Source organism: Bos grunniens, chromosome 20 (assembly GCF_055505025.1).
Source record: "Bos grunniens cultivar Pamir isolate PY7600 chromosome 20, Bosgru_T2T1.0, whole genome shotgun sequence".
Lineage (NCBI taxonomy): Eukaryota > Metazoa > Chordata > Mammalia > Artiodactyla > Bovidae > Bos > Bos grunniens.
Genome location: NC_141184.1, coordinates 64201412 through 64218481, shown reverse-complemented (window position 1 = coordinate 64218481; position 17070 = coordinate 64201412). Strand labels below are relative to the sequence as shown.

The 17070-nt window shown below is 43.6% G+C and overlaps 1 protein-coding gene across 22 annotated transcripts in view; it reads right to left on the bottom strand.

Annotated features, from left to right (window-relative positions):
* Positions 1-17070, bottom strand: part of ARHGEF28 (Rho guanine nucleotide exchange factor 28) — a 342857-nt gene that overhangs the window by 44656 nt on the left and 281131 nt on the right. For 21 of the 22 annotated variants that reach the window (XR_015148969.1, XM_086362143.1, XM_086362150.1 and 18 more), the window contains 6 exons: positions 15422-15676; positions 14457-14533; positions 10898-11076; positions 9790-9881; positions 8118-8300; positions 2696-2827 (listed from right to left, as the gene is read on the bottom strand). Coding sequence is in view for 21 of the 22 variants with exons in the window: in XM_086362143.1 (XP_086218269.1) it covers positions 2696-2827; positions 8118-8300; positions 9790-9881; positions 10898-11076; positions 14457-14533; positions 15422-15676 (918 nt within the window). In the remaining variant the exon portion in view is untranslated. Of the gene's footprint in view, positions 1-1617; positions 1742-2695; positions 2828-8117; positions 8301-9789; positions 9882-10897; positions 11077-14456; positions 14534-15421; positions 15677-17070 lie in introns of those variants that run through there. The other variant, XM_086362155.1, reaches the window with a different exon arrangement.

Sequence of the window (17070 nt, the reverse complement as noted above, 5' to 3'; positions counted from 1 at the left end):
TTTCTTTCTTTCTGGCAGAGAGATGTCTGTGTGATGTCTGTGGTACCAAGACGGTAGGATTCTGCATCTCACATTCACTTAATGGGAAAAGAGGCCTGGGGAGGGTCAAATAAAAACAGGCACAGCAGAAGAAAAGCCAGGGCTGGCAGACCAGCTCTAAGGAGACAGGTCTGGGAAGCCTCCTTCAGGGCTGGTACAAGAGCAGCAGGCCATAAACAAGGGAGGGAGGCGTCCAACAGGAGGAATGAAATGTCTTTCTAAGCAGGTAAAGATGGCGAAAACTGCATGAGCTCAGAGTCATGAAACTGAGAAGCTGTCCTTATCTGCAAATAACTTACTAGTAATATTTTCAATACTTTCCAAGTGTGTTTTTTCCCTTACAATTCTTGCTTATGCTCTAAATTCACAAACACTGTAATTACTATATACTTAATGTATGAAAACGCAGAAATATTTTTAGCCCAGAAATATGTTTAAGTACCAAAGAGATTTCACTCCATCCATTAAATCTCCAATGGTAGGATTTTATTTATTTATCCACCCATGTGAATTCAGTTAAAATTTATACCATGTTCATCTTGCACAGATTAAAACTAGACTTTCCAGAGCCCTTTCCCACATAGAATTTCACTGGAACTCCGCCCAATCAGGACCTCATGAAATAAATATTCATTTGTGACACTATTTATAATTTTTTTCCTTGGTACTATCTTGGAACTTTATTTCTGATGAAGGAAATACTTTTTTATTTAAATTAATTAAAAAATACTTGGATCTCTGGAAAATGAGAGCCCTCTCTGATTCCCAAGGCCTCTTTTATTATGAAAAAGCTTTTGTTTATGCAGAAACTGCTTCAAATTATATCAGCTAAAATTTAAGTTCATTTTGCCCAAGCTGGTCAATGCTTCCCCTATAGTGAAGGGACACATTGTAGAGCTTTTTCTGGCACTCAAAAATGGTTCAACCCTTGGATACTATTCCTAACTCTCAGAGAGACGCCCAAAGAATTAGCCATTCTCTCTCTTGTCCCCCTCATAGACATGAGGACCACCAGATAGGGAAAGAAGCTGACGGTGAGCCAGATGAAGGCAAGAAGAGTGGAACGGATCAGGTCCTTCTGCTCCTGTATTCTCTTTCAGAACAGACAAGAGGGTCTTCATAATTTCACAGGAAGTAGATTTACCTGTCTACCTGATTAGGTATATTGAGAACTGAAAACAGAGGGTCTTTCTTGGTCTGTAATCTCAGACTGACATGGGCCTGACTTAGAAGGACCCAGTCCTTGAAGCCTGTCATGGGACTAACCCATCCAGTTACAGACTTTTTGTTTAGGAAAGTGTTTTTCACCCTTATCAACCCTATAAGGAGCATCAAACTCCGGTAGCACTGTGTTCCAGTCCAGCCCCAGCACTGAACACCAACCTGCCCCTCCTCTACAGGAACCCTGACATCAGGCCGCTGGGAACGGGCTCTGGATGGTTCTAGTAGATGTCAGGGGAGATGACGGCCCGGTCTGATGGAGGTGGGTGCGGCCTGTGCTCGAGCAGCTGCCGGAGCTGAGTGGAGCCTCTCCAGCTGTCCCTGGGCTGAGGCTGAGAGCGGCAGATCCCTACTCGTATTTTTAGCTAGAACTTCCTCAATGGCATACTGAGGTTCTTCTTTAAAAAGGAAATCACCCGGGGCAGTACAACTCCCCGGACGAATCTGGGCTGTGTTGAAATGAAAAACATATGTGCACATTCTGAAAATAGAAACCCAGGATTAGATAAAGTAGAACCCAAGAGAGGAAAGTAATTATTGGTGCTAGTTTTAAAAAATGTATAAAATTTTAAAACTGGACTGCTTCCATTCATCTCTTAATTAACCAAAGGATGCTGTTAAAGAAATTCTAAGGCAATTTAATCCGCCAATCTCTAGCTACTAAAAGACATCTTATCTTGAGCATAGAAGACCTGGTGGAAGTAAGGTTTTTAGTCACCAGGATATAATGAAAACCATGTGCTTCTATCTCAAAAACCTCTGGAGACCTAAATATTTCGCTTACAACTACACATATGATTAGGTTTTGAGAAATTACTGAAATCAACTTACTACATTCTATTTTTCTGTATTTAAAGTCTTCTGAAACACTGTTTAATAAATGAATCCCGACCTCAAAATGTATAGCAACATTGATCAAGAATCTTTTGGCGCTTCTACATTTCATGTGTGTGTATATGTGGGTGTGTGTGTACGTGTGTCTTGCATGTGTGCATGCACGCATTAGATTCTAGTTTTCTGAGTTTGGTTTTCTCAGTTGGCCACATGAGATGAAGGTAAAGGACTTACTTTTTAATGAACTGCAGGGACCCTTTTCCAAAAAAAAACCCAAAACTGCAAAAGCTCTTGCAAGACTGCATTCAGTTAAGTCACAGCCAACACAAGGCAGGGCAGGGTCTGGGGAAGGTCACTGCCTGCCTGAGTAACCTACAGCTAGGCAGCACCACCTACAGCCACTCTCTAAGTCCTGGTCCTCGGAACACCAGCGTCGTTATTTTAGGTAAAGCAGGCCTGCGTATTTATTCTCAGATTTTTTCCTAAAGAATACACTCAGAACCCTCCAAATCAGGGCACAGTTGCTGCCTTCATCTTATGTGCCCACTCTGTGCTCCAGGTCTGTGCCCAGGCTCACCGCGAAGGCCACACGCTCACTTACAAGCAGTAGACGATCCTGGTGCGTCCTGAGAATGGAGCACGTCCAGCAAAGCAGGTTCTCCACAACCTTCCTCGGGGGACTGGCATGCATCGCTCATCTGGGAAGCCTTCACTGCCACCTGCAGACTCTCAGCTAAGGAGGAGGAGGAAAACAAAAGCCAATTTAAAAGACACACACACACACTTTTTATTTAGTTCAGGGCTTAGCAAACTGTATTTTATCTGTGTCTGTTTTTATATGGCCCAGGAGCTAAAAATGACTTTTACCTTTTTTACAGTTGTATTAAAATATACATCCATGCACAAAGAAGATTGTGTTCCCAAAAACCTGTACATGGCCTGCAGAGCCTAAAATATTTACTATCTGGCCCTTTACAGAAAAAGTTTACCCACCTGAAATTTAGACCAATACTTTCTGTATCATTTTATGATATAGGATTAATTCAATTTTTTTTTTTAAACTCACAGTATAAAAATGATTCAAATGTAACTTTCAGTAAAATAGTATGCTTTAAAAAAACTTCCTGAAACTCAGTTAATTTAAATATAATATCAGGCATTAGGATTTTCAAACTGACTACTCAGAAATACTAGTTATTCTTCAAAAGAGAATTTCCCCAAACATGCCTTAAATAAAATACAGGTTCCCAATCCTTACCCTCGACCTACTGGATCAGATTATCCAGAGAAGAAAACAGAGGAGTTAAATTTTAAAGAGCACCAAAGGCTCCTCTTGAGATCTGGTAAGACTGGGAAACACCACACTGAGAAAGGCAAGTTTTTAATGACAAGGAAAAGTCTGCAATTAGCATGGAGAATAGTATAATTCTGAGGATTCTACAAATATTTCTAAAACACTCTGTCCAGTGATTCAATTTAGTAACTAGTCATTGAGCACCTACTCTGGGGGCCACTGGGCATCTGCTAACTAATAAGGTGAGTTTGCAGAGGAGGAAAGAGACATATACAACTAAGTCTACTGCAGGGCAATGCACATCAGCGCCAAGTTCTGCCAGCCAGGTATCAGAGCACTACAGAACGCCCAGCAGCACAGGCTAAAATTGCGAGCATGTAACTTATGTGATAAAGACATCATCAAGGATAATGAGAGGGCCCCTGGCTCATGTCAATCCAGCCTTTGGGCTTTATTTCTAAAAACTCTCTCGTCTCTACCCTCTTCTCCCTACTTGCATTGCCAACAGTCCTGGTCTAGACCAAGGCCCCAGCCTCTCTCATTGTAACCGCTTCTTAACAGTCTCCAGGCAAACTATTCTCCTTCTGATCTTGTTTTCCGTTCATCAACCCTCATTCTTTTCAAGACATAAATAAGATCATGCTACACCCATGATTAAAAGCTTCCAACAACTAACTTTCCATTGGTTTTGGAATAAAATCTCTCTCTCCCTCTCTCTTTAACCACAGTCTAGAAATATCTGGTCCCTGCCCACCCATAGCACAGTCTCCTCTGCCTCCTGCCACCTGGCCTTCCTTCTTTCATTGAACATGCCAAGCTCATTCCCGATGCAGGGGCTACAAACTCACATTCTCTCAGCCCAGGAATTGTCTTCCCCTAGGTCTCCAGACAGTTGGCTTCTCATCAGTCAATTCTCACCTCAAAACATAACCTCAGAGCGTCTTCCCTGACCTCTCTACAGTAAAGCCTTCCCCTCATCCAATCCCATTATCTTATTGGCTTTCTGAAATTACCTTGTTTCTTTGTGTATTGTTTCCTAGAGATTTTTATGAAAGCATTACTCTTTCCTTAGTTGGCACCAACAATAGTGCACATGGTTCAGTTCAGTTCAGCTGCTCAGTCGAGTCTGACTCTCTGCAATCCCATGGACTGCAGCACGCCAGACTTCCCTGTCCATCACCAACTCCCAGAGCTTGTTCAAACTCATGTCCATCGAGTCGGTGATGCCATCCAACCATCTCATCCTCTATCTTCCCCTCTCCTCCTGCCTTCAATCTTTCCCAGCATCAGGGTCTTTTCAAATGAGTCAGCTCTTTGCATCAGGGGGCCAAAGTATTGGAGTTTCAGCTTCAGCATCAGTCCTTCCAACGAATATTCAAGACTGATTTCCTTTAGGACTGACTGGTTTGATCTCCCTACAGTCCGAGGGACTCTCAAGAGTCTTCTCCAACACGACAGTTCAAAAGCATCAATTCTTTGGTGCTTAGCTCTCTTTATAGTCCAACCCTAACATCCATACATGACTACTGGAAAAACCATAACTTTGACTAGACAGACCTTTGTTGGAAAAGTAATGTCTCTGCTTTTTAATATGCTGTCTAGGTTGGTCGTAACTCTTCTTCCAAGGAGCAAGTGTCTTGTAATTTCATGGCTCCAGTCACTATCTGCAGTGATTTTGGAGCCAAAAAAAAAAATAGTCTGTTACTGTTTCCATTGTTTTCCCATCTATTTGCCATGAAGTGATGGGACCAGATGCCATGATCTTAGTTTTCTGAATGCTGAGTTTTAAGCCAGCTTTTCACTCTCCTCTTTCACTTTCATCAAGAGGCTCTTTAGCTCTTCACTTTCTGCCATAAGGGTGATGTCATCTGCATGTCTGAGGTTATTGATATTTCTCCTGGCAATCTTGATTCCAGCTTGTGCTTCATACAGCCCAGCATATCGCATGATGTATTCTGCATATAAGTTACACAAGCAGGGTGACAATATACAGCCTTGATGTACTCCTTTCCCAATTGGGAACCAGTCTGTTGTTCCATGTCCAGTTCTAACTGTTGCTTCTTGACCTGCATATAGATTTCTCAGGAGCCAGGTAAGGTGATCTGGTATGCACATGGTAGGTAGATGCTTAAAGCATATCTGATGAATAAATGAGTGAGAGATTCTCCATCAGTGGACTCAGCCATGAAATTAAAAGACGCTTACTCCTTGGAAGAAAAGTTATGACCAACCTAGATAGCATATTGAAAAGCAGAGACATTACTTTGCCAACAAAGGTCCATCTAGTCAAGGCTATGGTTTTTCCAGTGGTCATGTATGGATGCGAGAGTTGGACTATGAAGAAAGCTGAGTGCCAGAGAATTGATGCTTTTGAACTGTGGTGTTGGAGAAGACTCTTGAGAGTCCCTTGGACTGCAAGGAGATCCAACCAGTCCATTCTGAAGGAGATCAGCCCTGGGATTTCTTTGGAAGGAATGATGCTAAAGCTGAAACTCCAGTACTTTGGCCACCTCATGCGAAGAGTTGACTCAATGGAAAAGACTCTGATGTTGGGAGGGATTGGGGGCAGGAAGAAAAGGGGATGACAGGGGATGAGATGGCTGGATGGCATCACCGATTCAATGGACGCGAGTTTGAGTGAACTCCGGGAGATGAAGATGGACAGGGAGGCCTGGCATGCTGCGATTCATGGGGTCGCAAAGAGTCGGACACAACTGAGTGACTGAACTGAACTGAACTGATGCCCTCCTCAGGCTTTCCAGGTAGCTCAGCTGGTAAAGAATCCATCTGCAATGCAGGAGATCCTAGTTTGATTCCTCAGTCGGGAAGTTCCCCTGGAGAATGGATAGGCTACCCACTGCAATATTCTTGGGCTTTCCTGGTGGTTCAGACACTACAGAATCCACCTGCAATGCAGGAGACCTGGGTTCAATCCCTGGGTTGGGAAGACACCCTGGAAAAGGGCATGGCTAGCCACTCCAGTATTCCTTTTTTTTTCTCCCACTCCAGCATTCTTGCCTAGAGAATCCCCATAGACAGAGGAGCCTGGTGGGCTACAGTTCATGGGGTTGTAAAGAGTCAGAGATGACCGAGCGACTGAGCACACATGCCCTCCTTAAGAGCTCAGTTTCCTCAACTGTGAAACAGATGCAACAGATTCCATGATTTCTAAATCCTCTTCCAGAGGTAGTGTGCTGAGATTTCTAAGACAGAACTTACCAAATGTTTTCCGCAAACAACCAGAGAGTAAATATTTTAGGCTTTGTGGGCCTACTGCAACTATTCAGTTGCCTGTTGCAACTATTCATCTTTGCCATTGTAGCCAGAGAGCAGCCACAGACGAGAGGAAACACATGGGTGTGCCTGTGATCCAACAGAACTATCGCTATAAGAACACGTGGTGGGAGGTGGGACGCATTTAGTCCGCGGTCTGTAATTTATCAACCCGTGTGCTGAATGACCGCATCCCCTGCCACTCTCAGGGGGTGGCTTTTTTATCTCCCAAGCCCTCCATCCCTACTGTCACTTCCAGTCTATTAGCCCTATTTCCTCCCTAAACCTGTTTTTCCTTTGAATTTTATGCCATCAGATTTATACCACTTACTGGCCCTCCTGGTTGTCATTCATCTACAGACTCTCAAACAACACGGCACCTGGCATAAGTCCTCTCCCCTCCCCCAGTGCTACTCTTGTCAAAATTCTCTGTCATCGCAACTCTATGAACACGGTCCTCCAACACCCTGGCCTCTCATCTCCCTAACTTTTTCCCCTTCACTGACCTCGTCCTCCACCTACCTCAGCCAGCAACTCCCGCGGTTATGCCCTAGACTCTGTTATTCTCCCACACTGTGCTCATAGGGCTCCTTTAAAAACACAAACCAAGACATTCCTCTACTCAAAACTGTACTGCTTCCCATGTCACTCACAATGAAATTCAAAGTACTTATCTTGGTCTCATCTATGTACCCACGGCCTAGGCGCTGTAACTCCTCCCGCCACTCTCCCCCTATTTCCCTCCACCTGCACTGTCCCCTGTGCTGTTCCTCAAACGAGCTGGGTGCTCGCCTGCCTCAGGGCCTTTGCACCTGCACTTCTCCAATCTGGAACATTCTTTCTCCAGTTGTCTACTCTGCTTTCTCACTTCCTTCTTGTCTGCTCACATATCACCATATCAAAGAGCACTTCCCTGGTCATCCTAACAAAATTAGAACCTCCCCAACCCCATCTGGAGAAGGCGATGGCACCCCACTCCAGTACTCTTGCCTGGAAAATCCCATGGACGGAGGAGCCTGGTAGGCTGCAGTCCATGGGGTCGCTAAGAGTCAGACACGACTGAGCGACTTCACTTTCACGCATTGGAGAAGGAAATGGCAACCCACTCCAGTGTTCTTGCCTGGAGAATCCCAGGGACGGGGGAGCCTGGTGGGCTGCTGTCGATGGGGTCGCACAGAGTCGGACACGACTGAAGTGACTTAGCAGCAGCAGCAGCCAACCCCATCACTCTCTATTCCCCTTATCCTTATTTTCCTTCATAGCACTTGAACCAAACTGACATTTTTTTAAAAAATATATTTTGCTGTTTCTGGAATCAGTAAGGACTCTGTCTCTGAATAATAAGGATTTATTCTGCTGTATCTTCAGCTCCAAGACCACAACACATGGCACATAGTAGCTGCTTAATAAACATTTTGGGAGTCTGTTGAGAAAAATCCTTTTGGAAGCAACTTACCCTCTTTCAGTGCTGCGGCCAGTAATGAGGCTGCCTGGGGAGGCTCTCCGGGGTCTGGTTGAATGAGGAGGTGGGGCTCTAGATGGACATCCTGAAATCCACTTAGTTCTCCAAGTTTCGCGTAGATATGCAGTTTCTCTTCCAAATATGTGCAAATTTGTTGATCTTGGTTACTGAGTATTTCTAAGAAATAGTATTTATCATTGAAAATTGTCACATGAATATAACAAATGAAAACCCAGGCTCTAAGACAAAAATGTTGCTAATTAGCAAGCAGGACGGTTGAACAGGTCAAGTACAAGTCAGTGGGTGGGACAAACAGATTCAAATCCTAACTTTCTATTTGGTGACTGTAGCTTCCAGCAGATGATTAAACATCTTCCACTGTCTCTTCTATAAATTTGTTGTACTCAATAAACGTTCGTTTCCCTTCCAATTCCCTAATTCCAGAAAACCTTGCAAAGCCAATCTTTGTTTATTCAGGCTGTTTTCTATTAAGACTAAACATGAAGCTCAGGAATGAAAATTGAGGCGGCGCTGTCCCTGATGAGCGCTTCCCGCAAGGGAAAACAACGCCAGGGCTGGAACGCTCGGCCTTCAGCCAGTCCTGGTCAAAACCAAACATACCGGTTTACGTTTTTGGTTTCTCAACATCCAATTTCTTTAACCATCTTTGCATGCATCGTCTTCCTCTAATTTCAGCATGTCACAGAATTCTTAGAGCTTAAAGGGACCCCAACCAGCAGCGAATCCAGGGCTTCTCAGTCTGCCTCAGAATCATCAGAGGGGAGTTTAAAATACTGGCGTGTACAGCCCATCGCCCTCAAATTCTGGGTGAGTTGGCTGAGGGTGAAATCCAGGCATCAGAATTTTTAAAGACCTCTGCAAGTGATTCTAATGCCCAGTGAGAGGTGAGAATCACTGAGCTCATTTAATTTCCTTATTTCACAGATTTGGAAACCAAGGACCAGAGTTCCGATGATCCTTGTCCAAAGTCAGTCACCTGTGGCCTAATAGTGCTGGGATCTAAAATCAAAACACTAGACAACGGGGTTTCCCTCGTGGCTCAGTGGTGAAGAATCCACCTACCAACGCAGGAGACAAGGGTTCGATCCCTGGTCCAGGAAGAGCCCACGTGCCATGGAGCAACTAAATCCACGTGCCACAACCCCTGAGCTTGCACTCGAGAGCCCGTGCTCTGCAACCAGAGAAGCCCCTGCAACGGCTTCTCTCCACCCAGGAATCTGTACGTGAGATTAAAACCCAAACACCACAACCAGAGAGCAGCCGCCACTCACCACAGCTAGAGAAAAGCCTGTGCGGCAACACAGGCCCAGCGCAGCCAAGAATAAATTAATCTTTAAAAACGCTAGACAGCCGCTCCCGTGCCTACCTGCGCCACACTGCCGTAATTACTGTCATGTTATACGCAGGATTTTAAACATGTGTATTTTAATCACTAAGGAGGAAGAGGTAGGGAGTCATTTTATTTGAGCACTTCTAGTGTCAATATATATTAATATATATACATTTTTTGAGAGCAGCCAGGGTGGGCCGTGGGTGCATGCACAAAATTAATTATTCAGTCCTGAACTCCTATTCACGCCACCTGGGCCTTCCCAGTCTCCCAGGAGAACCGCGTGAGCGGGACGCAGGGGCGTCTGCTCTGTACCTTGGCATTGCTGAATCTTCGCCACTCTGGCTTCAGCTTTCCTCCTCTCTTCATCAGACTCACTTGTCCTTCCCCCTTCTTCTTCTGGGCAACTTTAAAAGACAACAGCCAAGAGAGACAACTGAAACCAAACCCAGGTCTCTTTAGGTTCATTAGAAAGACATGGGAACTTGGCAGAAGAATTATTCAGAAAAGAAAAATTTAGCATAAAGAGAATTCATCATGCCCCCTGGCCAAGAGATTTGGTTTTCTTGAGTATATAATGGAGCTTGCATAATGTAAGAGAGCTTTCAAAGTGAGCAGTTTAGGATGACTCAAATATTCCAACAAACACACACATACACAAACATATACACACACAATACCAATGCCAGGAGTAGGTACAATTAAAAGAATACTTTTTGCTTTCTACTGCATTTGGGTATTTCCATTCTCAATGAGGGTAAGAGTAGAGAGACTAGAGGCGGATGGAGGTAGGGTGCCAGGCTGGGTGGAGTGCAGTGGAAGTGGAGGAGTTTTATACATCTTTCAAGATCTAATCAAATTACCATTAAGAACGATCACCCTCACACCCCCATTTATAAAAACTGTCATGGCACCAGCAATGAGGGGTCAGCTGATACAGATCCACTGGTCTAAAACTGTTTATTGAATGATTCTTCCGAATTATGGACACAGAAAAACAGAAGGCATGGTCCCTGCCCTCGAGGAGCTTCCAATCTAACAACCAAACATATATACATAAATAAAATAATAGCTACAAGGTGGTAGCAGATATCAAGCATCAAATAAATGCTTTGGGAGCAGGTATTAAGGGATTTCAGGTTAGGAAGAGACCAGTGGAACTGCGGAGGTCTTCATGAAGATGCTGGGTCACAGATGTACCAAGACGGGCGGGAGTCACACAGGCAGAAGGAGACGGGGCGTTACATGCAGGGAGGCGTGGAGAACAAAGATGCAGATGAGGGGTTATGGCAGGCGGGAGCAGGGGGCAGGGAGCAGACCCTTCTAGCTGAGGCTGAGCTTTCATGCAGGGGAGACATGGTTAGATTATTTTCCCCAACAGAACAAGTCCATTCCCGCAATAGTGGACAGAAGGAAGTGCTACCTTTCTACTGCCTGTTGGATCCGTCTCATCCAGGTATTTCTTTCCTCCTTGGAGTTGGTATGGATTTCATACATCTCGGGACCAGCAGATGAAGCGCTGATCAAAAACATTCCTCTCTCCTCATTCGCAACTTCCCTAGCAATGAGCTTCTGAAGGGAAATAACTGATGGCTTCTGATCCTACATAAAACAGGATGAGCTGCAGATGAAACAGTGTCCTACTTAAAGGAAGGGTCTCTCAAAACACAATAGCTAAGGAAAGCAACGTATTAGGCAAATATCCCACTGCAACCTTTCCGGAAGGGCTGTGGAAGTGGGTAAGATCTCCAATGAAAAGGATATGGTGAAGCGCGGATGGAAAAAGAGGATGCAAGAGAATGTCCTTAGGAATTGATGATTTAAAAAGATATCATTTAAAAAGAACAATCAGAGCAATAGGAAAAAATATCCAAAAAGGCAGTAGTGAGGGATAGAGAGACTTCTCTCAAAGGGCATGGAAACAGAGTATCAAATATTATGAATAGATTAAGAGGGTTGGAAGACCTAAAGTGACCCTTGGATTTGGCACTTAACAGCAACAGTGTTTTCACAAGGTGATGTGTACAGAACCCCAAGCAACAAAGAGAAATCTATTAAAATGAAAGGTAAGCAAAGAGAGGCAAGACCCCAGATTCTCCAGGACCAGTGTCTCCTGCTACCACAGTACCAAGCACAGAGGCTCACTCCCACGTGCAAATGCCTCTTGTTCTCACCAACTGATAGGTGAGCTCTTGGTGAGCAGAAGTGGGTCTAATTCATCTTCATATACCTAACACATTGTTTTGAATAAAGTAGGGAACTCAGTAAATGTTCACAGAACTCTATTTGGCATAATCCCATCAGACGGAAATAGGAACAAAGTCTAAAATTTGGCTGATTAAATCACTTTTCCTATCAACATTTATTGTGATCCTTCAGGGCCTCCTTCTAAGCATTGGGGATTCAAAGATGAATAAAAAAACATGGATAATGCTAATTTTGGTAGGTAGCGATAGTTGAACAAATGGCCAAAAGAATGCCTACATAATGAATACTCTGGGGGCTAAATATGAAGAATCTTCTTTGGTTTGTGGCTTCTACCACTGTTTACAGAGCTGGCTGCAGCACGCAGCTTTGCTTCTGCCCCAGGAACCAAGAGATGCCTTTATCCAGAACATGCCGCTCCAGCCCTCCCTGCTGACTCCTTAGTGCTGGCCTATTTTCCCAGCATCACCCAGCTTCACCACATCTGAAGTTGTGTGCAAGGGTATGACCAGAGGATCACTTCACTCTATCTTCATCCAATTCTTCAGGGAAGCAAACACAAAAAACCAACCCACCATGGGACAAACCATTGGTCTACTCAGTCTTGGGTGCTGCCTCTGCTCGTGGAAGTCAAAGCTGCTTTGTGCCAAAGCTTTTGGAATGCTGTGCTTTCTAATTAGGAAGCACCTGTGAGCACATTTAATATACCTTACTCGATTATGGGTTTACTATATAAGACCTTATCTACCTTCCTTCTTGCAATGCTGTTTCACCTTCAGCTTACAAGGTCAGCAGCCTCTGTACATAAAGAGGCAGAGGCAGAATAGGTTTGAATATATATAAACACACAGACACATAATTTGAACTAGTAGTTTAGTGTTGCAGGAGAGGAGGTGGTGGGGTCAGATATTTTAAAAATGAAAAACAGGTCAGTGGATAGAAAGTAGCTTACATTTAACCACCATAGACCAGGAGGCATCAGGGGCAGGACCATGATTACGCGTATGAACCACACAGGGACCCTAGGGACGATCAAAGAATTCAAGTTGAACCTCTAGGAATGGAGGAAACCTGGCTGCTTTGGAGACAGATGTCAAAAACCAGTGATGCAAAGGCCTAGGTCAGCTTGCAGAGAGCTTTTTAGAAATAATTTTCCAGTCTCTAAAAACCGAGCATTTCACTGTTTTAAAATAAAAACACTAGATTTCTGGGTTTTGAGGGAAAGCAGAAGATTAGCAACCCTGGGCCCATGCCCTCATTTAAAACACAGGCAATGGCTGAGTCATCCTGCCCTCTGCAGGAAAGGGCATGGATTCACCGGTTCACTGCAGTCTCTACCACTACCAGTTCCTTGACAGCAAGAGTCCAGGCTGGTTTACTCATTTATTAATATATTTCCTGCCCAATCCCTGAAGACACTGGAGTTGACAACCCCTGCCCAAGGGAAAGAGGTAAAGCAACTTCTACGTTCAGCCTCATTGTTACATCACATCCACTGGTGATTCCATAAAGTGGCCGATTCTGTTTAGTAATTCATTCCATATCAATCAATGGATGACAAATACCAACATTGCAGACAGCTTCCATTATGCTGCTCACATTGGTACCGCATCTTAGATTCTTCCCTATAACAGGGCCTGATGCTCCACAATGCTGATAAGGGGTTAACTGACAGCATCTTCCATCTTTAACTGAGTCACTGTGGGCCACAAGATGCTGCATAAGACATGCTATAAAATATTGGTTTTACTGCTATTCTATGCCTCACTCTGTGCTGGCAATGAGATTAAATAACACAGTACAAAGATAAGTATTACATGAACAGCCTTATTATCTAATAGCCACTATGGGAGAATGAAGAAAGAAGCCTCTTTACACTTCAGATACCAGGATGGTATTCTCATGTTTGGCAGAAGGGACAGCACGAATGGAGTTAGCAACTGGTACAGCAGGCACTGCCCAGCAGGGATAAAGAGCGTGAGGTACCAGAAAGAAAGAAAGAAAGTGAAGTCGCTCAGTTGTGTCTGACTCTTTGCAACCCCGTGGACTGTAGCCTACCAGGCTTCTCCGTCCATGGGATTCTCCAGGCAAGAATACTGGAGTGGGTTACCATTTCTTTCTCCAGGGGATCTTCCTGACCCAGGGATCGAACCCGGGTCTCCCACATTGGAGGCGGACACTTTAACCTCTGAGCCACCAGGGAAGCAGCATTAATATCTCAGTTGCTGGGAAGTCAGGAATGGGAGGGGAGGGGGTTTCTGAAGGGAAGACCAAGATAGTCAAGCAGCAGAGGGTCCCCTGGTGGCTCAGTCGGTAAAGATTCTGCCTGCAATGCAGGAGACCTGGGTTCGATGCCTGGGTTGGGAAGATCCCCTGAAGGAGGGCATGGCAGCCCACTCCAGTATTCTTGCCCAGAGAATCCCCATGGACAGAGGAGGCTGGCGGGCTGCAGTCCATGAGGTTGCAAAGAGTTGGAGACTACTGAGCGACTAAGCACACATTCACCAACTAGTATCAAAATACTTCAGTATTTTCACAATTGATCAAATTGCTGCATCAACTGACTACCAGTCCTGGTTATGATAAATCAACTCACATCATGCTTGGAAAACCAACTGGATGCTTGTTACTGAACACTGTAATCACTGATAATGGGAATATACCACAGGCATGATCTTGTCGATGATCTTGTTAATTTCACTATGCATTTCAGGCATTTTCCAAGAAGATGTGGGATTAAAGTAATTGAAATACTCATCACATGGCTGAATACTTACAACAGCTGCAAAGATGTATTTCTGGTCTTTTTCTTGTAAAAAGAGCAGCACATCAGTTAGAAGTAGAGCTAGGATATCTTCAAAGGAAAAAAATTACTAGTATTAATGAAGCAAACCACAATTCAAATGCCCTTATTAAAATTATCATTTCCTGTTTAATTTAAACAAACTAAATATTAAAAAGCTAAGATTTAGTCTAATTATAAAACTTTTATTAAAATGCCTATATTATGATAGCTAAAGACTTACTTTAGAGATAACATAGTAAGTAAGTGGCATTTAAGTGCATGCTTGTGCCTGTCATTGTCGGTACAGCTAAATCTCCAGCAAAATTTAATGCTGTAGCTTTCAAAAATGGAAGGAAAATATTCAGTGAAAACCAAGGTCCTATTAAGTCCAGTGGCCAGTGTTGACAAAGCCTCAGGCAAGGTGCTAGCTACAGAATCATTCCTTAAGGATCAGAATAAACTGTCTTAAACTCTGACCAGATTAACAGATGTCTGCTCAGTAGCGAACACCCCCAATGTCAACATGTATATTCATGCATTATGTCACTCCATACCAAAGATGTTTAGAGTTTATTTCTCTCCTCAGTGGTCTGAGTCCTGGGCTGGCTTGGCACACAATAGACTCTGGGTGTGTAGGCATATTTTCCAGAATAATATTTCCATGCCACCAATTAGGATTCTCAGTGCCTTTGATTCAGACTTGATCGCAAACTTGAAAACCCATGCAACACTTAGGAAGCCTTTTGCTTGGGGGCAGCAAACTCTCCCCAAAGGTGTGCAGGGTGGGCCACCTCTGTCTGTTGAGGTTTCCAACTCAACCCTGCAGCAGTCTTTCCACTGACCCACAGTTTGTGTGTGTGCCTGCATTGCTGAACCATTTTTCCTTGGAAAATCTGTCCTCTATTAAATGAATAATGCGCATTAGAAACAGAAACTGGCCTGTTAGAGCCGCAGTACCTTTGAAACGACCTGTAGCAGTTTTCCAATAGACAAGGCCATCGTATAACAGGGTCCTCTCTTTACTCATCAGTGCCTGTTTCCTAAACACATGGCCATTTTTGAGCTTGGTGTATGTTTTGTTTTCGATCTTATTTAGGATCTCAAGCCATTTTTGTTTTTTCTCATATTCGCTGACTTTTAAATCCACAGCTGCAATCATGTCTTTAATTAAGCAAAGAGCTTTGCATAAGTCTCTCTGTTCTTCAGTGCTCTCTGCATGGGAAAAAGAAAGAACAGACACCAAGCAATAAGCCGGAGTGCTCAGGGAGACACTTTTTCTTTAATGTTAAAAAAAAGTTAAATACATCATCTAAAGAGCAGAAATCCCACAGCAAAAATGTTGGACTAACTTCAAATATTAGGGAGTTTGGGACTGACATATACACACTGGTATATTTAAAACGGACAACCAATAAGAACCTACTGTACAGTACATGCAACTCTGCTGGATATTATGTAACAATCTAGACAGGAACATGTGTAACTGAACCACTTTATTGTATACCTGAAACTATCACAACACTGTTATTCAACTAAACGCCAATATTTAAAAAAGAGGGAAAAAATATTCTATCATCACTCTGCATCCCTCCTGCCCAAAAGGATGGTTAAAATGTGTCCTTACGAAGATTTCCTTATCAGATACTTCAGCAGAACACTGTGACTGCATGATGTCTGAGTTCTAGAGACTGGTCTGACCTTCTTCCCAGAGCCGTGACTATCATATCCCAAGTTCAGCCTTCCTTCCACCTGCCCAGACATGAGTAATCAAGCAGTCCCCATACCAAGCTCCTCAGAACTTCATTGAGCTACAAGCTCAACCTGGAATCCTTTCCCAAAAGGAGGCTGCAGTGTGACTTGAATGGACACCAGACTCATTTGCCTTCCTGGATCCCTTGCTCCATAAAAAGTAACATTCAAAATTATAGTTTACAACTGCATTAGCATAAAGATAAATATACTAATAATATGTATTAAAACATCTTTTCAGCCTCAAAAATTGGGACCAAGGCACTGTGCTGCGTGGCTACGTCAGCTATGCCAACAGAGTAGATAATCATCAGCCCAACTACGATTCTTTGAAATTCAGGCCAAATCTCTTATCTCTAGACTCTCTGAAGAAAAACTTCTAGAGGAGTTTCTGCAACAGCTTCCTGGAGCTTCTGATGAAATAAATTTAACTATTTTCTAAATTTGGTGTTTAAAAAACTAACTGATGTTTATTGAGGTGAATGGAACTGAAAGGGAAAGTTTCAGGAAGTCAGAAACCGCTAGAAGGAGAGAAGAAAAGAAAGTCAACAGAGAAAATAAAAGATTCTCTAGAGCCTAGAGCACCAGAAGTAAATACACAGAAAGAGCAGTGAAATGGAATAAGGACTTGTCCTCCAAAGGATCTAAATGTTCCAGGCTCTAAATGCCTTAAATGGGTACATGAAGGCTTAGTCAGTCAACCAAGGAACAGATCAGACACGGTGGTTAACAAGGGAGATTTTCTCGTTGCCCACGATAGAGCCTACTGCCTTTACTTTGGAACCTTACTACCCGTCACTCACCTAAGCTGCAGTCCCCACCACCAAAAATAAAGATTCTTCTTTATAAAGAGTGTA